At 41.4% G+C, this 21,019-nt stretch overlaps 3 protein-coding genes across 4 annotated transcripts; 1 reads left to right on the top strand and 2 right to left on the bottom strand.

Annotated features, from left to right (window-relative positions):
- Positions 1-1,292: 1,292 nt before the first annotated feature.
- Positions 1,293-6,167, bottom strand: tdh2 (L-threonine dehydrogenase 2). Its single transcript, XM_073484408.1, has 9 exons — positions 6,141-6,167; positions 5,801-6,007; positions 5,161-5,203; positions 5,002-5,072; positions 4,755-4,904; positions 4,500-4,672; positions 4,302-4,392; positions 3,938-4,207; positions 1,293-2,231 (listed from the first exon to the last, which is right to left on the bottom strand). Exons 2-9 carry the CDS (start codon positions 5,991-5,993, stop codon positions 2,086-2,088), a joined length of 1,137 nt encoding a protein of 378 aa, XP_073340509.1. The 5' UTR covers positions 5,994-6,007; positions 6,141-6,167; the 3' UTR covers positions 1,293-2,085.
- A 531-nt stretch (positions 6,168-6,698) lies between these two features.
- Positions 6,699-13,327, bottom strand: LOC141010596 (myotubularin-related protein 9). 2 transcript variants are annotated; one of them, XM_073483633.1, is made up of 11 exons: positions 12,886-13,327; positions 12,478-12,534; positions 11,960-12,068; positions 11,723-11,848; positions 10,336-10,509; positions 10,034-10,251; positions 9,785-9,946; positions 9,120-9,261; positions 8,600-8,820; positions 8,331-8,482; positions 6,699-6,986 (listed from the first exon to the last, which is right to left on the bottom strand). In XM_073483633.1, the coding sequence occupies exons 1-11, from the start codon at positions 13,068-13,070 to the stop codon at positions 6,886-6,888; spliced, it is 1,647 nt and encodes a 548-aa protein (XP_073339734.1). In that variant the 5' UTR covers positions 13,071-13,327; the 3' UTR covers positions 6,699-6,885. The 2 variants fall into 2 exon arrangements, with proteins under 2 accessions (XP_073339734.1, XP_073339735.1); XM_073483634.1 differs by lacking the exon at positions 12,478-12,534 and having other exon boundaries at positions 12,886-13,161.
- A 1,180-nt stretch (positions 13,328-14,507) lies between these two features.
- On the top strand, positions 14,508-19,458 carry fam167b (family with sequence similarity 167 member B). The gene is made up of 2 exons (XM_073484462.1): positions 14,508-14,862; positions 16,904-19,458. The coding sequence occupies exons 1-2, from the start codon at positions 14,563-14,565 to the stop codon at positions 17,165-17,167; spliced, it is 564 nt and encodes a 187-aa protein (XP_073340563.1). The 5' UTR covers positions 14,508-14,562; the 3' UTR covers positions 17,168-19,458.
- The last annotated feature ends 1,561 nt before the right edge of the window (positions 19,459-21,019 follow it).

The following is a 21,019-nucleotide window of genomic DNA, read 5'->3' as shown; positions in this document are numbered from 1 at the left end:
ACACACTTCAGAGCTTTAAATTTGCTGAAATCAACACATGGTAAGTGAAGATAAGCTATATTTTAATACTCACCATGTTTCCTGAAGTTGTTACGTCTTTCGGAGTTCAGACAAAGATGAGGAAAAGACTGGAAGAAACTCTTTCAGGTCGGCTTTAATGAGTCCTGTGCAAGAAGTAACTGGTGATTTCTCCTGGGCGGTGCTTTTCATACTATCTGTATCAGTGGAAAAGTGGGGTCACATGGGGGGATTCCTATTGGTTAAAATGAAAACCTCACAGTATGACAGGCCACAAGCTTGCTTCAGGCAGCAAACAAAAACAAAGAAAGGTACAAAGTGAATAAGTGGATACTTTAAAAATACTTGCCTCCATTAATACATCAGTATCTTAAACGAGACACATTATGCTACTTTTCAATTTCATAATTTTATTTTGGGCTACTACTAGAATAGGTTTACATGCTTTAATGCTCAAAAAAAGGAGTTTTCTTACACTGTCCAGAGCAGCAGCACTATATTTCCCCTCTTTCTGAAATCCCCCCTCCTGAATACCCAGTCTGCTCTGATTGGTCAGCTCACACAAGCCTGGGACAGCATAGCTGACCGTGTCTCTGGTTGGCTCTGTCATGTTTTCAGCTTCCAGTTAGCTTTAGTGAATAAAGGCATACATTATGCTAATGTGTGACATGGTGACATAGTGTGATGTCAGAAAGTCAAGTAAGTTGTCTGAGGGTTGTCTAATGGTTATTATTGATAAACCTTTACAGAACCTATAGGGAACGTTCCCTGAAGGTTTGTTTGATTCATTGCAATACTGTTTGTAGCTTAGAATGACTGATTGTGTCACTGCTGTTGGACAGATTTTCACTTGACACACTCTCTGGGCTGTTTGTGACTGATAAAGAGGTGACTGCCTGTTCCTGCCATAAAAGAGAGCTGACTTACCCCATTATTTGTTTGCTAAGGTAAAACCAAGGGAGTCTTCCTTTTTCTAATGTTTTGTTTGTAAAATCAGAACTTGCAAGGTAAATAGTATTCATGGTTTTGCATAAATGTTATGGAATAAAAGTACAATTACTCTCTCCCTGAAATGTAGTAGGGTACAGTTATCGAACAGTTTATTGTTATAATTGTGCCGAGTTACCACCATAATCAATGCTATTTTTGTCAGCATCATCATCGACAGCATCATGGCTCACTCATTATTAAAAATGACTCCACATTCCAGATGTGGAATACATGAAGTGCAAGAATTTACAATGTTTTTTTGAGGTTTGCTTTTATTATCAAGGTCTGATTCAAAGTACACTGCATTTTTATACATTGTTGTCAAAAGTAATCTACAGTAAATAAGGCTTCATTGATTATTGGTACTCCTTCGTAACCAAAATCACACAGCTGGCAAAAAAGTTAAAGAAAGGCTCCCTGTTAGATGCCACAGCAGGGGTAGTGGGGTTGTATAAATTGTGTGATTTTCACTTGATAGACTATATTATAAAAGACTGCCCTTTAAGACAGCCAGAATACATGATGAGTCATTACAGTCCAGAGTTATCTGAGCCTGCCACTCCTGATGATCCTGAAATCAAAGTGTACAACAGATTTGTTACTTTAAATGTGCAACTGGTCCATATTGTATTCGACATTTTAATAGACATTGTAACAGACTGTTGTGTCCATGGATGAGATTAACATGACATTTGGAAATCTCTAAAGTTTAAGAAGTACTTTTCTATCCCATCTGAGGCAACATGTGTAAAGTGATGCTTATACCATGATAACAATTAAAAACAACAAAGATGAAGAGAAGATTTGACAGTATATGATTCCCTGAAAAAGACTGAAATGTGCGCGTTTGAGAGCATGCACATGACATCTCACTGTTTACCGTATATTGAGAGGTTCTGACTGAGAATTCCTACTTTACAAACAGTCCCTGGCTCATTGTTGTAATGTTCCAGAGTAACGGAGGATAGTGGTTGACAACTTGCGAAAGTGAAGTGAAAGAAAGTGTATTGGTGGTGAATGCTGGCTGAAGAAAAGTCAGGGCTAGGGCAATGGTCAGTCTTTGTGGAGCAGGTTTTGCTAGCTGACTGGCAAACCCTCATTTGTCCTCTTGTCTCGAATGGAGCGCAGCATGTCTGCCACCAGCTCCTCAAGCCCAAAAGCAGGTGCCCAGCCCCAGTCCCTCCTGGCATTGGAGTCATCAAACCTCACGGGCCAGCTGTCTGCTGCCAGATGACAAGCAAAATCCCCAAATTATTTCAAACACGTCAGTTTAAATTTAAGATAGCAATATCAATGCCACAAATAATTATTTCACAACAAAATTTGATAAAACATCAAGTAAAAACTGTCATGTCCATCCAAGAAAAGACCTCAAAACCTTACAGATATAGCTTTTTGCAAGTGTCACATACTTTAACATGTTAACACATGCCAGGACATGAATGATATACAACATCTTGTCTTGAGCAAGTGAACAAATCATCAGTAATGTTGCAGTTTTTGTCATGAAAACAAGCCATTGCAATTTTTCATTGCCAGAATGCAGCGTCGAATGCACAAGGAAGTCATATTTACATGTATTTTTTTGCACTGTGTTAAGATTGGCCACCGGTTCAGGGTCACTCCACACAGATAGGGGGAAGCATATCACCAGAGTAACCGCTGCACACTATAGTCTTTGCTGTAGCTGTCTTTGGCTCTAGCTACTAGCTGCCATTAGGTAGTGCTCTTAATTAACAACAGCTTGTCGCCCTGTAGACCATATTTACACGGCAGCCATTTTTCTCTGATGTCACGCTCAGGTCGGGAAGCTCAAATGCTGGCATAGTGTCACACTGCAGCGTTCCAGGATGCAAGTCGTATAAATGTGGAGAATCTTACAGATCGTTATCATTTCGTTATCATTTCATTTTGATTGATCAGCAACTAAAAAGATGATGGATATAGAAATTCTGGAGGGACATCAGACCGTATTTCCAGGTTAAACTGAATATGACAAAATTTCACAACTACCTAGTTGATTAGCAACTCAAAAGACCATGGATAGTGAAAATACTTCCATATTTCAGGGTAAAACAACACATTCGATAACCCATTAGCTAATGTTAGCATGCAACAACTTCCTAGCTACCGTTTGATTACAACCAGTGCATTTCACTTTCAGGTTTAAATAAATGTGTCCAAGATGTTGTGACATTTTTTAATTATTTTACACTAGAAGGTGGTTGAATGCTATTGTTGGCTGTTGTCTAACGTTAGCAAATGGTTTATCAATATGTTGTTTTACCCTGAAGTATGGACGGATTTTCACTATCCATTGTCTGTTCAGTTGCAATCAGGAAGTGGTGTTAAGTTTATTTTGTTTGTCGAGTTTGAGTGATGTGAGTCAAAGTTAACAAACCAGTTAAACTCGTCAAAAAGAGAAACTTAATTTAGAAAGTGTATGGTTGTGGTTTCAGTTTGAAAAGAAAAATAGTTGTAAGAATATTTTATTTCTTGACATTTTGTGATGTCATTTTGTTATTTTATTCATTTATTAGACTAAAAAAGCCAAGAAAGATTGTGAAACGCAACAAACCAGCCGCTCGCACACTACTTGAGGTACAAAGTGGTATTATGAGACAGAATGGGCCGGAGCTCTCTGCAACAAAATACATAGATCAAAACTTTGTTTTAATTATTTCTTCACATTCTGTTGATAATGTTTGTTCATATTTCATTTAAAATAAAAATTCAGGCCTTATCTTCCAAATTGCACCTTTCATCACTTTGGACCAACGGTTTATTAGCCTCAATCAGACTGGAATTGTGTTGTGAAAGATGGACCCCATTTTGCCAACATGTATAATCTTTTAACAGATCGAAAACAATGCAAAGATGTGTCATCCCACACTGGTTTTACTTGTATACCACGTGTGTCCAGTCTTACCGATGGTCTGGCGGACAGAGTCAGGATTGTAGGTGACCTTCAGGTGAGGGAGGTGCTTGCGGATTTCTTGGGCCACCTCCTCTGGAGTGAAGCTCATGGCAGCGATGTTGTAGGTACGCAGGGACAGCTGGCACTCTGGAGCCTGCATGAACTCTACTGTGGCACGATGGCAGTCGGAGATATGCATCATGGGAAGACGAGTGTTGGGACGCAGGTAGCACTCATGGTGACCTGTGCTGAGAGCGTCGTGGAAAATTTGAACGGCATAGTCTGTGAAAATAGAGGTCATAAGAGCTTTGTCCACAACATCAAGCTGATTATAGTGAATCTATGTGGCATATGCAGATGTCCAGTGATGGAATACCTGTTGTTCCTCCTCCAGGAGTCGTGTTGACCGATATCACACCCGGGTAACGTAGGCAGCGGAAGTCCAGACCATATTTATGATGGAGATACTGAATAAAGGATGCAAAGAATATTGAGATGCCACACAATCTTGCATATATATGTAGTGGAAGAGTGTGTGCATGTGTAATGTGTGTGCACTTTAAGATTAACCTACCTCCCCCATCAGCTCTCCGTGCACTTTTGACACGCCATAAATGGTTCGAGGTCTCTGGACACAGAGGTCAGGGGCTGGGTCACGTGGAGAAGAGGGACCAAACGCTCCAATGGTGCTGGGGACAAAGAGGCGCAGGCAGTTCTCCAAGGCCAAGTCCAGCACATTATGAAGGCCTAGATGGACAGCAGGACATCAAAGTGGAGTTCAATCCATAAAAAAGACAGTACATTTAAACTGTGTGTGTATTCAGCTAACCTGTGATGTTGATCTTGCGAGCCAAAGCCACATTAGCCTCGCCCACAGCACTGAGCAGAGCGCTGTAGTGCACCAGCCAAGTGATACGATTATTTACAATCAGTTCTCGGAGAAGTTTGTAGTCCAACACATCAGCGTAAACAAATGGGCCTAATGGGAAAAGAGGAGAAGGTCAATTAAAAGAAAACTAGTGCTTTCTTTTAAGTGCAAATTGTGTTTAAAAGAGAACAAACAGATTTTTGCATACCACTGCTGTAAACATGAGGTGGAGGCTTCTTGATGTCTGACAGGATTACATTCTCTGTTCCATACTGTTTCCTAGACATTAATACACAGATGATGACATTCACATTTCAAACATTTCAAATAACTTTGATGTCTCAGGAATTTCCCCAACCTATCTCACCTCAGTATCTGTGCGAGTCCCACACCTAATTGCCCAAGACCACCTGCACACAGAGATAAAGTTAAATATTGTATCTCTCCAGAGAAAACAAGACAATCTTTGAAGGTCTAAAAATGAAATCAATGTTTTCGGCGCACTGCGTTTCAGCTTTTTGTTTGTTCCAAAGCTTTATCCGAGGACAAAACGTGACAGTAGGGTATTATTCTAACCCACAGCTGCTCATTGGCTCTTTTATGTCACCAGCACTGTCTGTACGCACCCTATTGTCATGAGTCAAAATGGGGGTCCTGCTGCTGGTGCACAGTGAAAACAACTCGAAAAGAAAAAAAAGACAGCACGTGTCTGTAGTATTCCACTCATGGCGTTGATGCTGCAATACACTCTTGGATTTAATTTATTCAAACATGGGATCCGCTTAAAAGTGATTCGAGTAAATAGGTCCCCTTCACTCAACCCCTAATGTAACTTTTCTTTGGCCAACAGCAGAAAACAGTGGCTACACACTGACAGTGGCAGAAAACAATGCTTCAGTGTTTGGGTGGCTGTGGAAAAGTCCATCTTTCCCTGATTGTATACAGGAGGAGGAATTCAGGTGGACGCCGATATTATGAGCTCATGACGGAAAGAAAATTTGCATTACCCGTAATGAGGACTCTGGGGTTTTCCTGAGGAGGTGGGGGGCCACAGCCCTCCTGGTTGTTCCACCTGCTCATCTGCCTGGGCAAACAGCTGAAGCTGCGACTGGGCAAGCTCCGCGCCCTGCTGAGACAACCTCGGCAAAACAGGCCCAGCACAGCCGCAGTGGGCACACAGACCCGCACACACGGTTGCATATCCAGTAGCAGTCCTTTAAAAAGTTAAATTAACCAGACCATACTGATGACACAGAACCTCCTACAACATAGGCATATACAGGCTGTGTTAAAATAAAATTACTGGCACAAACTGAACTGAAATGATAAAGAAAGAATACTTTTTACCTGACGAAATCAGAAATCCCAGACAGATGATTCTTGATCCAAAACCAGCTGAAGCAACTACACCAAAAAAAAGGGAAAAAAATCAAAAACTATTCCTCTAAATCATGAAATAAGAGCTGATAAGACAGTTTTCGAAGCATTTAAGTGTTAGAATTAAAAGATTACCATCCAATGGGTCACCGTTTCAGTTCACTCGACAACACTGGATATATAAGCAGGTGAAGAAAGTCATGCTGGGCTATGTGGTTCTTGTCTACTTTGTATAATCACCAGGGCTTGTGGCTCTTGACCGAACAGAACTACAGTCTCCAGCTTGCAAAGCTCCATGTGTGCAAACATGCTGACTTGCACAGGGATTTGTATTGTGAAGAGTGTTTAGCTGAGCTTAACAGGACTGGGAGGTGTGTCCGTTACACAGGGATCCGCTTTTGATAATATTTATGAGTGAATGTGCCGTACGTCAGAAAATAATTACTCCATTGAAATTATGCAAAACAGGGAGAAAATATAAAATCAGTTTTCACTTAATCAGTTTTTTTAAAACACTGAAACACAATGTGAAAATAGTTTTTTTTATTATACACTTTTTTATAAAAAGAATACAAAATGACTGTACATTAAGACACAGTAGTTTGTTAAGACTTGGGAAATAAAAAATGATGATGTCAAAAGACATTGCACATTGGTAACATTCTTCCTTTAAACATGTTCTACATGTTCAGACTGAGTATCCACTGAAAGGGCTTCAGCTGAGTGCCAGCTTCCCCCACTCGATGACCATGTTCCTTATTTCCTCCTGAGCCTCTTCTAGGTGGCGAGCTTGTGGGGTCCACCTCAGAAAAAAACCTAAGGATCAGACATGGTTTGAGTCAACAGCAACACTTCAACAAAATCATAGAATCATCAAATTTAGCAACACGGTTTACTTACAACACCGAACTAGAACAGTGCACGATTATCAGCCTGGCGGGGTTGATATTCAGCATTTTTCTGATTATCCGTATCAGTGTTTTTTTAAATATCCAACTGCCGAAAAAATATATTCATTTTTAAAATGTGCTACTTGACTCTGATGCAGCAATAATATCAACGCTGAATAATCTGAATCTGCAAAGTAATCAGTAACAATCGAACAAATGTAGTAGAGTGGAATAAAGTAGCAGAAAATGGAAAACTTCAAATAAAGTACCTCAAAATTGTAATTAATTACAGTACTTGAGCAAATTCCATTAGTTAAATTCCATCATTGGTTATTCTAAATTTTGACACCAAGATTTTCACTTTTACAAATGAGTATCAGTTTCTAAGTCACAGTTTCTATCAGTCACTAATCAGTATCGGTATCAGCTATGAAAAAAACATCAGTCGATCCCTACTCAGTATAGTGCAGATCTCTGCTAGGCGTGTCTCGGGGCATGTGGGTGGGAAACAAGGAGTGCAAGGCAGGTTGCGTGTCCAGCGTGTATGCATGAGTGTAGTGGAATAAATGGGAAACAATATGCAGGTTCCAAGACACCAGCGATGTGAAATGCCAATTTCAAAGAGGAAATGCCAACAAAAGGATCACAAAAAACCTCAGGTGACCTCCATATACAGTGGTCCCCAAGTGGACACAAGATTCCAAAATTGAAGTAGTTGTTGATCACTTGCGACCTCTACTGGCCAGTTAATAGAAGTGAAGAGTCAGCAGTCAATGGCAACATAAAACAGAGCATTCACTCAAATATCAACATCAGTTATGCAGATATTTTCCAGCTCATTTTGGCTGATTTATGATATTCAAGTATTTTTTTTCCACCTAATTGCAGAGAACATCAACACGCTAAAAGACTGCGTTCACCGAAAAAACTATTTTTGGCGAACGATGAACTGAATGTTACTATTTGCAACTAATGAACATGAACGAGAGCCTCGTAAACTCCTGTGAGCGTTAACAACACTCATGAGACTGACTAAGCATTATAAAATGGAAGAGGGTAATGTTTCATTTCAAGTAATCTCAGCGCTGAAGCTCAAGTTTATTGCAATTCATTACAAATCCAGTGGTGGGCGATACTTTATAGCCTAATGTGAAGCCTTGTGATTTCATTTGAAGCTACGGTGTTGTAGGAGCTTCACTACTGACACCAACTACAGGTAAAAAAAAAAAAGTGAGATCAAGTTACAATACATGTGCAAATCAAAGCTTACCTCTCCAAAGCTGCAGGGACTGAGGGTGCACTGAGGGCCAGATTGCTAGCTCAGTGGGCTCGTACAGGGGGTTAGAGTAGTAATCTCTCTCGCTGGGCCTCAACAGGGTCCAGAACAAACAGTGAGTGTTCTCCATCACTCCTAGAGAACACCTGAGAGGGAAGACACAGGTGGAAGGTAAGAATAGTGTGTAAGATGATGAAGCTGTTGGGTTTTTGTGTCAGCCTTTAAATTCCAAGTGCCCAGTCACTCTGAGAGGTGCCACTGACCTTTCCTGATGGCTGTTGCAAAGGAAGGTGCCATAGTTGGATGCGTAAGCCTCAGTGGCCAGCCTCAGAAGCAGCGCCTCAGAGAAGCCCAGTGCCAGAGGGAACTGACGCCACAGCTGCCACACACAGTCCAGCAGCAGCAGGAAGACCGGGGACTCCAGCTGGAGACGGGCATGGGAGTAGGCAAAGTGGGCACATCGCTGCTGAAATGGGTGTCCTGCCTGAGGAGAAGAACACATGCTGGAAACAGTCTTGTTCTCTTTAGCTAAGCTACTATTATGAAAGGATAACTCCACCATTTTTACACAGCCTTTTGTGGCTCCAAAGGAAGCTGCATTTAATCTGATAAATTGCTACCAGTGATGTCACACAGTGGCTAAGTAGTGTAGGTGTGGTAAGCATGAACCTAACCATTGAGCTTTATTCTATCACCTACAAAATAAAATGTATACTCACAAATCTTTACAAAATTAGACATCTTCCAGTCTTTTACACATGCACATACACACAGTACACTCACTTGTATCCACTCCCTCTCCAGCAGAGCCAGGAAGCCCTCCAGTGTGCGGCAGCATGGGTCCATGATGAGCTGAGCCAGAGTGCTGATGAGCAAAGTGGAGTCTGTCCCTTCAGAGCCGTGAACTAGAACTGAATGACCGTCCCTGGAAAAAACCCATAGATGTACAGTAATACAGTTCTGTTCTTCCACATGTATAAGAAAAGGCATACTAAAAATTACTGAAGCCCTTCTACTGGTACTGTTAACATATTTTATGTTTGTTTTTTATTCTTATTTTTTATGTCCAGCCTATGCCTGTGGTATTTTACTGTCTTTTGACATCATGTTCTATATGTGATTTGTTTTGTCTTCTGTGAAATTTACCTTTTCTTTCCCCCCGATATTACTTCAAGTGGCTACGACTGTCCCTATAGACAAGCTGATTAAAGTGTTGCAACTTGCACACACTAAATGTATTCTGTTTGAGTTGTGTACAGGTTCAATTAATGAAATATTATCATTCTATTTACACATTATAATTGTGGATTTTACCCTCTTCCTGTGAAGTGAAAAAAAAAATCTTCTCAAAAGGTTGTTTGCATACAGTTTGCAGTTATACAAGCAGGAGATCAGAGCACACAAACTGTAATCCCAACACAGACACACACAGTGGGTGTAGTTCCTACCTCTCCACACACTCCGCCAGCAGGCCAGCAGTCGACAGAGCCGTCTGGACGTGAGACAGCCACTTTGAATTTTCAAGCTTACTGAGCCAACGATCCATATTATGGGACGAGTCACCACAAGCCTCCACCAGTTTAATTAGACTCTCCTGCAGTGCTTTAGCCCTGTGCACACATATAAAGACAGTGAGTTTGATGGAACAGAACAGATATTATAGAAAGGTGAGCAACACGGTTTACAAACACACACACCTCTCCATCTGTCTGTGCAGTCTCTTCCAGTGGCTATAAGACGATTTGGACTCAAACCCTCCACCTGTCATCCGTGCCTGCTGCGCCTGCTGACTGGAGCGCGTGTCGATAATGTAGCCTTTATCTGAGCCTTCAATCACAGCCTGGAGGAGTTGTTCATCTTCCCTGCAGCGTTTCCTATTGGCTCCTGTCAGTGGCTGACTGCTCCGCATGATTACCTGAAGAGTTTTTGTTTGATTAGAATCATTTTGCTGCATTTGTGGATTGTGAGCTAACAATAGAGATACATAAAAGCACCTCACCATGCCATTCTTCCTGTGGTAGTAGCAGAGGACAGGGAAGCGTCCTGCCTGTCTGAATTTGGCCACCTTCTTTAGCACCTCGTCATCTGTGTTCTTGGGGACGATGACAGCTGGAGGGTATGAGGGGCACACCGAGTAGTCTCTGTTCACAGTGCTCAGCCTCCACCTATCATGCTGCAAACAGGAGAGAGAGAGGATGATGAGCGCTAGTCCCAGTGACACATGGGTAATGAATAAATGAATGCAAAACAATTGGATTCACAATAACTCACTATTTGGAAAATTTGAACTTAATACACATTAATCATGTAAACCTTTGCCAGTAATCTGCACACAGCACAGCCTTGTTTTCCACGCTGCTTTGTCTGTAATGACTTAATGTCAACGGATACTAGAATGACAGGAAACAGCGCTGATGTGGCTTCCTCTGCACACAGCATGTCTTTACTCACTCTTAAAAAAACTTTGTACTTCACCTTTCAATTTCATTTTTTTTTATTTGTCACCTCCTATAGGTGAAGAAGAGGTCAACCCTAATGCCAAAATTACATCAGAAAATGACAAAACTAAATTATGTGAATGCTTTTCTGTAATTCTACCTTGTTTTTTATAGGTTAGTAAGATTTTAAAAAACTATCTGAGCTTGAAATTAACAGTTTGACATTTGAGGAAATACACTTACTTGCTGTTTTGCCAATAGTTAGTTGAGAAGACCAAAACCACTTTTAAGTCTGTACGATCAATATGAAGCTACAGGAAGGAGACCGGAGAGATTTAGCCTTGCTTAACTTAGTTTACAATAAAGTGTGGAAACAGTTACAGTTACACAATGATATCTTGCTTGTTCAACCGATAAACAATAAAAACGAAACTGTAAGAATGACGTGTCTGGAAACCCCCCCCCCCGATTCCTGATTCAAGCAGGAATCAACTTGACTAATGAGCAAGCTCCCAAGCTCCAACCAGTTTCTTCTAGGAGAAGGACAGTTGCCAGACTGGCCTGTTGAAAACTAAAGATATCGTACATGTTCTGGGAACATTGTCCCGAAAAAAACACATTCAACAATGCTGCCCTCAGGGCATAGCCCTCACCACAGCAACATGCCAGTCGCAGAGGAAGGTGTCTTTCTATTAAACACAAAATCAAGCTGTGTGCAGCACATTCTTGAGCTAAAGGAAAACAAATGAGAGCTAAGCAAGAAGGACATCCTGACTCTCGACCCCTGCATTCACTTTTGCTGGCATTTTCCTGTCATGCGGATGTTAGATCATTGCTAGAAAAGGTTGCCTGTGAGTGGCTGGGTGTGCGTACTGTACGTTTTATGCATGGTGGATTACATTCATTTGTAGCAGAAACCAGTTTGTAAGTGTTTAGTATGTTTCTTACCAGCTCCTTCATTTGACTGTAGTGCTTTTCAGGGGATGAGAGTCCCCACTGGTCCTGCAGGCTGAGATCAGAGGGTCTGTAAAAGAAAGGGTACATCTCCGACACACTGTCCAGACAGGACAGGGTCTACAGAAAGAGAAATGGGAAGAGAAACAGAGATTGTTGTAAGACATGTCATGAATGTAATCAAATGTAAAGCACAGATTTTTTATCAAATGATTGTATTATTTATTATACCTCAATAGAGTGTGCGATGTTGAGACACTGCTCCATGCCTGGGATGTCAAGCTGGAGCACTTGCAGATCTTTACACTTAATGATAATTGTCCCTGAAGATCCAGATATCCTACATACACACAAGCACGCAAAACAATAAGAAATAATGCCCCTGTGCACTTCCCGCCTCACCCCTCATGTTTTGACCCTGGCAGTGCAGAAAGTTTGACTTAGAGCAGCAAAGGAAGGCGAACCCAGTCAGCTGAGCTGTGTGTGTCTTCTGCTGACAAACTGGGTGTGCAACCGCTCCTGTTGTCGGCCAAAAATATATCAAGTGGTTTTAACGCATAGGCTTTCACGAAGCTAATACAAAGCTGTTAGTAGCAAGCAACACACAACATGTTGTGTGTATGTGTGCACGCGTGCGTGTGTGTGTGTGTGTGTGGAAGGTAATGAGAAACCAGAGTTGCTGTAATCTTATTAGTAAATTTCCTATTTCAGCACACAGCAGACACATGGCAACACAGATGATGTCCAACCTTTTACCACCGCCTGCATTAGAGAAGAGGCCCGAATAGACCAAAAGGTTTTCCACACTGGTTAAAAAGATTTGAGGAATAATGGAATTAGACATGAATTAGACATTGACACAGTTAGTTGTGTGAATTAGTGTATTTTTTTGGTTTGTAATTATAAACCTTAGAATAAATAAGTGCTAAAATGATCCATACGCCGGTTATTAAGTGCTGCAATTAGCATTTCAAGCAATAAAATCAGGCTATCAGTTGAATTTTGTTGAATCTAATGTCAATTCTTTAGGAAAGAAATGTCTGTTTACTACTGTTTTATAGCTTAATTTCATGATGTAATGCTCAACTAAACTACTCAATCAAAAGTATATTATTGCAGTGATGATGAGGTGCCACTACTCAGTCCTCCTCCCCCACCTTTTCTCTATGGCATCGATGTTCCTGAGGAGCAGCAAAACCTGCCGCGAGCTGCCCTCTTCTCTGTCCGAGAAGAGCAGGTGGTGGCCGGTGATGCACAGGGTGCCTCTGCTCGGCGGGTGCAGCGGCTGTCGGAGGACAACATCCTCCACGTTGGCCGTCTTGATGTGCTCAGAAAACTCCATCAATCACAAAACATAAACAAAAGAAAAAGAAAAAAAACCTCCGCTCCCCTCACTTCAAATCACTTCCTCGCCTCTCCGGTAAGAAAATGAAAGCAAACTCCCTCCTGTTCACTCACTGTCTCAGTCTGCTGGGTAGGGCTGCAGATGTGCTCTGTTTATTTGACGATAAGGAGCCTATAAATAGAGCCATTTTAATCTGAACACAATCATCCTGTAGTGCAGCTACACCTTCTCTCGCACACAGGTGGCTGAGCAGTGAGCACGCGACTGCCCTGGAAATGGAAACGCATTGCTCGAGGCGACAGAAGGCGGAAGTGGACGTTTCCTGAGAAAGAGCAACACAGAGATGTGTCACAAAATGCTGGTAAAAGTTTTGCAGGCGACATTGTGCGGAGGAGTGATGTGCTTGTTGTATGATAGACGACCACAAGATGGCGGCATAGTCAAACGTAAACAGTAGGTCGATCGCGAGCGCGACTCGCCAAACAATATTTCAGTTCAGTGCGGTGGTGGAAGCAGTTTTTGAGTCTTTACTTAAAGTATCACCACAGTGTATGGATAGTAAGCATTAAAAGTACACATGTAGAATTTAAAGTATTAGATTATTATATTTAGGCTAAAATGCCCCATATAGAGCATTATATTATTACACTTAGGCTAGAACGCTCCGTTTAAAGTTTTTATATTATATGTATACAGGCAATATTATGTTATTGTTTTGGTATTACTGATGCACAAGAGTGCACGCAGCATTTTAATGTTATAATCGGTTAGCTGAAGCTTTATAAAATAGAATTTTAGTTGGTCACTTTTATATGGGACATTTATTCTGCAAATGACGAGTAACTAAACTACTAAAATAACTTTAATATACTCCTCAGAGAAAGTATAATATTTCCTTTGTATATGTAGTACAGTGGTGGAATTAAACCAAAAGTAGGCCAACATTTACCAGTGTACTGTACTTGAATAGAATTTTGAGGGTGCTTTTATACTTTACTTGTGTATTTTCATTTGATGCTATTTCATACTTTGACTTCACTAATAAAGCACTCACAGCGGCCATTTTCCTGCAATGTATAATTGTATTTTTCATTCTTTAGATAAGTTTGGCTGGTAACTTAGGTACTTAGAATTTATTAAAACAAATCACAAAACAGTAGATTTAGTGTATACAGAGTAATCTGCATCACACTTGATTCCAAAATCTCAAAATGATTTTATTTTGAAATTCTGAACGCACAGTTCTCAACTTTATTTTGTATTTCAATCCAAATGTGACTGAGTGACCCCTGGGCTTTGCTGGATATCTCACTTCCTTACATAAGAAGAAAAAAAAGAGAAAAAACTCTAAGTGATCGAGCCTGTGTGTCCTCTGCGGGATGGGCGGTCACTGCCTCTTATAAAGGAGGTGAGGACCTGTTGCGCTCTAATCGCCGAGCAGCCGATCCAGACAGCGAATTCCTCAAGGAGCGCATTCATCACCGCGCCGATGGATTGTAAAGAGTTTGGAGATGAGTCCTCCGAGGGAGACACCGAGGATCTGGACAACGTGAAAGCACTCACAGAGAAGCTGAAGTTGCAGACCCGCAGACCATCCTATCTGGAGTGGCAGGAGCGGGTACAGAGCCGACCGTGGATTGAGAGTTATTCAGCACACAGTCCGGAGTCTGGAGGAGAAGAAGTTTCCATGCCTGCAACTCAGAGAAATGACAACCCAGCGGTGGTTGTGCGCAACATCTGTGGCTTTGACACTATTGATGATGCTTTGGAGTTTCTGAGAAAAGAGCTGGTGAGTGCATTTTGTTTGCTGGAGAGCATGGGCGTAGGTTTCTATATAGATGGTCGTGACATGTCACAACCAATGTTCGAGGATTGCAAAATAGTCACTACCAATATTTGTCTGCTGCTGAGCCAGTAGTAACGTTAGTGAGTGGTAGTAGTGAGCATCTTCCAAACTGTGTCCGCTACTTGAAATGGATAAGAGGAAGAAACAGCTGAGAAACAGCGATTAAAAAGTTGAAGTCTCTGGAGGTGGAGGCTGCTAAATGTGCGAAGTTGACGGAGCTTTTTGGTGCCGGGACCAGTAACACCGACCCGCCAGCAGCCACAGGTGCTGCTGCGCCGGGAGACGAGGGAGGAGGACCTGACGATGATGAGCGAGTGGAGGCAGACAGGGTCAGTAACGTCAGCCTGGGGCTGGCTCGGCTAAATGTTTGAGACACGTCCAAAACAAAGTAAAAAAACGTTTTTACATTGAATGTGATGCGACCTCACTAACTGCATACTGATGAACGCAGCTGCCGCTAATGCTAACGTAGCTGCCGCTAATGCTAACGTAGCTCCTCAGGGACTGAAGTCGTTATTTTCTAACTTTGACAATCTAACATGTGGCAGCACATCAGCCCAGAGTTAAAGGGCTGTGACTGTTGGTAGTTGTGGTTGATTTTGTTCAAATACGCCGAATTGTGATATTATGGGTTATTATTGTTCAGATGATTTAGCTAAGCTAGCTAACAGATGCTAACGTCAGCGGTCTCTTGTTGCCATAGCAACAGTAAACATTCACGTGGCCTGATGAGCTGTAAACAGAGATACAAAACACAAGTAAACCTGTAGCAAATAATAAATTTAATTTGCAATATTTACCATTGAATTTATTGTAATCTTTCAATTCATTTATTGTTTACTGAGGTGATAACTATCTAATAGGTATAATTTGTGTGTAAATGTGTTACTTTTACTGTAGTTTTCAAATGGCTGTGTATAGTGTTAGTGTATAGTCTTGAGCATTTTCAGGTCACAAAGATCTGGCTTTTTTGCATTGGGAAACACTAGTAAAGTGTCCTAATGAAAACACGACAAAGCCATTTGACTATCTTGTTCATAAATGATGGTGTCAGGACTTTTTTTTACGACACACACACTTTCATTGATAGGAATACTTGGTTTTGAGGAATGACCTCTATTTTGAGCATGTGACATGCTTTTGCAGGTTATCAACAAGGTTTTGCAGTTTGTACTAATTGTTTTGAGAAATGCACCAACTGTTGTGCAAATGTAAGTAATGATGTGAGAAAAACTCCACCCCGTCTCTGGTTTTGGGTTCTTCCCGTTAGTCTCGTCCCACCCCTGGTCATAACATAACTTCTGTTGTGATTTGACACTATAATGAACAAAGATTGATTGGTTGATTGCTATAGCTGTCAGTTTTAGTCCTTGAGTTCATAGCTACGTGCTTTATTTGTTAACTGCTATCAAGGAATATGACTCTCCTTTGTAGTATGTGTGAGAAAGGACGCCACGAGATTTGTGGACTTCTTCGTGGTGTCCGCTGATAATATAGTGGGCTGGTCTGGACAGAAAATGCCAGAGCTGAATTTTTGTCCCAGTCCACCCCTGGTAATGTCACTACCAAAGCTGAGACCAAACCTACGCCCTTGCTGGAGAGTGCTATCATTGTAGCTCTGATAATGTTGAAAACTTCACTGTGTCAAAATGGATTTCCAAAGTTCCCCATTCCAGCATGTGTGTGAAATAGATCTATCTTCCTGCTTCACCTCTCAGGTAGATAGTTATCTTTGACTTATGGAATCGCATGACTGACTTCATGCAGCCGTCACAGCTTAAACAAACTGTTTGTCAAACAATATGGTGTCTGCTTTCTCACGCTCTCAGCTATAGCCGGTATCTTACTCATGCCAGTGATTTACACGCCTTGATAAGAAGATAAAAGCTATAAACCAAATGCGAGCTTCCACATATTTTCTGGTTTCTCACTGATGCTCACTTTCTCTCCAACACCCCTACCCCCACAACCTCTCACCCCTTAGAGGGAGATGCAGGTTCAGGACAACCATCTGGCCCGCCAGCTGATCCACCTGCGTGGGGAGATCCACCGGCTGAAAGTGGAGCAAGTGTGCGACCGCCACAAGGAGATGCTGGACGATGCAACGTATGAGCTGGAGGAGTGCGGTGAGGAGTCGGACCTGCTGTGTGACATCCCAATGAAAGCTGCCTTCGCTCTGTCCACCCCACTTAAACACCTGGGCCTCACCAAGATGAACATCAACTCCAGACGTTTCTCACTGTGTTAAAACCTCTAACTAGTCATGTAACATTCAGGACATTCCCATCACCTCCCATGTGTTTGTATTGGCTAGTTAGTAGGGTTATTTCCTCTGTTGGAGGAAGGTGTGTTTCATGTTAGAGTGAAGGGAGATTGCCAGTTTTGGTGCCCTAGGAGGAAATGAAAATGACTCCTTTGATGCGCACCTTGGCCTGACATGCATGAAGAAGTGTCAGCATGCAGACCTGCAGGGGCACACACCCTTAATACAAACATGCCCTCCTGGTGGACGGCGCATCTGCTGCGCCACTGTTAACTGTTCTTTGCACAGTGCAGTGTTCATTAGAGTATTTAGATGAAGAGTAACAGCTAGACTGAAATGTAAATGTAGATATGGAATGGGCATTATGTTCAGTATCTTATTTCCAATGATTTGGTAATGTACAAAACAAAGTTTCATATGTGCCAAAGAAGTTCAAGACAGTTACAGGAAGAGTAGCGCTGATTTTTTTGCAGGAAGACTGTCATAGAAATAAGAAGAAGTTCCCTTCAGAATAGAGGACAGTGTCTTCTGACAGGTAGTCTTATTTTTGTATATCAGTGGTTCCCAACCTAGGTGTCAGCACCCAGACAAGGCATCACAACACAAATCTGAGAGGCCGTGAGCTGATTAAAACCGAATCGCCAGAATAAATGTTGGCACTGTACATTTCTGCAAACTTCAGAAACTTTACTTTTTATATGTTGCAAAACTACATTTTATATGTTCAATTTTCATTTTTATGTTTTGACAACACTATGCTTACGGTCAGGTTAGATTTAGGCGCAAAAACCGCTTGGTTATGGTCACGGAAAGATCATGTTTGGGCTTATGTGGTTCTGTCAAGACGTCTTGGTAAAGTTTTTAGCTAGAAATTATCCTGTTTTTTCGTCAAAAATATCCAGTTTTGTTGCCAATTACAGGACTGGAAAATAGCCAGTGGTTTCACGATTACAAATTTTAAAACACCATAAAAAAACAGTGGTCTCTTGCTTAACAGCAGTACAAATGTTGAAACGCTGTCTCGAACAGTGGCCTCTCATTAAAAATATCCAGTGGTTTCGCTCTTACAAATGTTAAAACACCGTCTCAAAGAGCTATCTCTCGCTTGGCAGCAGCAAAAAATACTAAAATGCTGTCTCAAACAGTAGTCTCTTGTCAAAAATTTCCAGTGGTTTTGCTCTTACGGATGTTAAAACACCAGCACAACCAGTGGTCTCCCGCTTAACAGCAGTAAAAATGTTGAAACGCCGTCTCAAACAGTGCTCTCTCACTTTGCAGCAGTACAAATATTGAAACACCGTCTCAGACACTGGTCTCTCATCAAAAATATCCAGTGGTTTTGCTCTTACAGATGTTAAAACGACGTCTCAAACAGCGGGCTCTCACTTAAAAGCAGTACAGATGTTAACACGCCGTCTTGAAGGGTGGTTCTCATAAAAATTTTTCAGTGGTTTCATGCTTACCCCGTGTTGAAAGGCCTAGCTGTCATACCACCACCAACCCCTCCTCCTCTAGACATGATACTCAGCTCATATACATGTAATGTGAATGTGATATGACAGATATTATAGAAATGTTGATGATACGTATGAAACATGCAAGTTCAAAAAGGGGTTTTAAGTAAACGTTCAAACGCTTCATTTTAAGAGGTCACAAGATGAAAAGGTTGGGAGCCACTGCTTTACATTACTAGTACTAGTACATTTTTTGTGGAGGTGGCTGAAATAAAAACAGTATGAAGGTGGCATATCTGGTGTGAACTGGCCAGATAAAGGAAATGTTCAACAACACTTTCATCTGGGTGACTGTCTCTAACTTTGTCCTCAAGGGAAGTGGGAGGTCACACTCCAGCATTTTTACACCTCTTCTTCACAAACCAAAAATATCTCCATAGCCTCACCACTGCAGTGACAGCACCCAGGAGACTATGCTTAATGCATTTTGTTTTCCATTACCATGTCCAGATGCTGCAGAGCACGGTTTGGAAACTATATATGGGTGGACAAGTGACCAAGTATATGTTGTTGCTGCGTGGGCAATTGAGGGAGAGTTAAATCATTTATCACATAGCTTACTAACAACAAATAGGAGGAAGAAGATATTTTTGTTGATTGTTAATATAAAAAAGATGCTACAATTAGCCTTATTAGATCATGCTACTGTAATATGAATGTATCTACATGACAAATGAGTGTAAAAGAAAAAGGCCTTAAAATGTAAATTGTTATTTTCTGTTGCACATACAACACAATATTAAATAAACTTAACTGTATCTATTTCGTTTGTTGTGATATTTTATTACATGTGCAGTTGGTATTTTGGAGTGGTTATTTGCATTTGTTAATGCACAGTTTACCATTAGTATTATCTAGGCCAAGTGTCACCATATAATCCATCAAATCCTTCCCTCGCTCTTAAAATCAACCTGCACAATAGTCTTTTCTTTTCTTCCGCGACACATTCATGACCTGGTGTACTATCCAAACATATGAATGGGGCCCTACAGGGATGTGCAGAACCATAGACATTGTTGGGCATAATTAGTTAAACAGGAAACCAAATATGCCTTAGCAGACTGTGGTCACTATGTGAAATGAGAGCACAGTCATAGACTGCTGAAATGTGCATAATGTGGCATACTTCAGGACACATGACCTCATGTGATGACCTCAATAGTGGAAATGAATATCTATGGAAAATGCACAGAAGCAGAGGTATTGTACCTCCAGGCCTCTTTGGTGAGTGCTTTTGGAAGAAAGCGCTGCAGACTTGTGTTTCTCATGCCACTCAGCTCTGCCCTGCAGATACTTTCCCTGGACCTTTTCCCCATATCATACCACATGTCATCGTACGAGCAGCAGTTGATATCAGGGAGTAAATAAACCACATAGTTTTGATTTGAACTTATGCAAACTTAAAAATGCATGGTATTTGAATTTGTTTAAGACTTTTTAAAGGGTACGTGAGTATGCATCTGCAGGGAAACAAAAGCGGCGCTCGCTCACATGAAAGAGGCCAACACCTGCATCAAGAAGCGGGCGGGAGGAGGGTTGGAAAACTTTCCACATATTGATATTATCTCTGTTGATTGCGTAACAGAATGTGATTTCCAACCACATTTGGAAGTAGTGACAACTGCGGTTGAGGGGAAACTAGGAATACCCTTTAAGGCTCATAGAGCCTGCCAAAAACTGAGCTTGAAGATGATGAAGCAAGATGATCTACGGTATTATTCCATCAGATTAATGATGAATTTGTGCCTGATAAAATTCTTCCGCCAGAAACAGATAAAATACCATTGCTATTTTTTCTTATTGTTGTCTTATTGTAATGAGCTCAGTAAAAGGGTGTGCAGCATACATCACTATCAAAATGTCTAAAAAGGTAAGACTACTTCACCCATCCTCCTATACACCCTCTCAGTTATGTGCTTTAACGGAAAAAGAGTGAGCTCAGGTGGTTTCATCGCAAGTGACTTAATCTATGCTGTGGCAGTCTTCTAAGCACATTTTTCTGTGCACTTCCTGTAATGTTTGGACTGACTTCCTGCCAGTGCATGCTCTGTAGCAGCAGCCGTTCACCACAAGACAAGAGATGCGGCCCGCAGCAGAGTTGTCTGAGAGGTAGAGAATGCGACAGCACAGGCTCAGAGTGTGTGAGAGACTTTATAATTCATGTCTCCTCTCAGGGCTCAGAGTTATCATGCTGTGGCCCCTGCTCAACAAAGATGTGTTGATTTGTAAGAGGGTCATTCACTGATTGATATGTGTTTATTTTTGTCTCTGTGGGTGATTTTGTCCATTTTTTTACACTTGACTCGTAAAAACCAAGGTCGGG

Source organism: Pagrus major, chromosome 16 (assembly GCF_040436345.1).
Source record: "Pagrus major chromosome 16, Pma_NU_1.0".
NCBI classification, from domain to species: Eukaryota; Metazoa; Chordata; class Actinopteri; order Spariformes; family Sparidae; genus Pagrus; species Pagrus major.
The sequence above is the reverse complement of the archived record's forward strand: the minus strand, read 5'-3'. Positions and strand labels throughout refer to the sequence as shown.

Excerpts from the sequence above, each read along its gene's own strand:
- tdh2 (XM_073484408.1), bottom strand. The coding sequence starts at position 5,993 with ATGCAACCGTGTGTGCGGGTCTGTGTGCCCACTGCGGCTGTGCTGGGC. Across the intron at positions 4,905-5,001 it reads ACCTCATGTTTACAGCAGTG|GCCCATTTGTTTACGCTGAT; the intron begins GTATGCAAAAAT and ends TTTTCCCATTAG. Across the intron at positions 2,232-3,937 it reads CTCTGTCCGCCAGACCATCG|CAGACAGCTGGCCCGTGAGG; the intron begins GTAAGACTGGAC and ends GTCATCTGGCAG.
- LOC141010596 (XM_073483633.1), bottom strand. The coding sequence starts at position 13,070 with ATGGAGTTTTCTGAGCACATCAAGACGGCCAACGTGGAGGATGTTGTC. Across the intron at positions 12,535-12,885 it reads ATCGATGCCATAGAGAAAAG|TGTGGAAAACCTTTTGGTCT; the intron begins GTGGGGGAGGAG and ends CTTTTTAACCAG. Across the intron at positions 10,252-10,335 it reads ACCACAGGAAGAATGGCATG|GTAATCATGCGGAGCAGTCA; the intron begins GTGAGGTGCTTT and ends AAAACTCTTCAG.
- fam167b (XM_073484462.1), top strand. The coding sequence starts at position 14,563 with ATGGATTGTAAAGAGTTTGGAGATGAGTCCTCCGAGGGAGACACCGAG. Across the intron at positions 14,863-16,903 it reads AGTTTCTGAGAAAAGAGCTG|AGGGAGATGCAGGTTCAGGA; the intron begins GTGAGTGCATTT and ends CTCACCCCTTAG.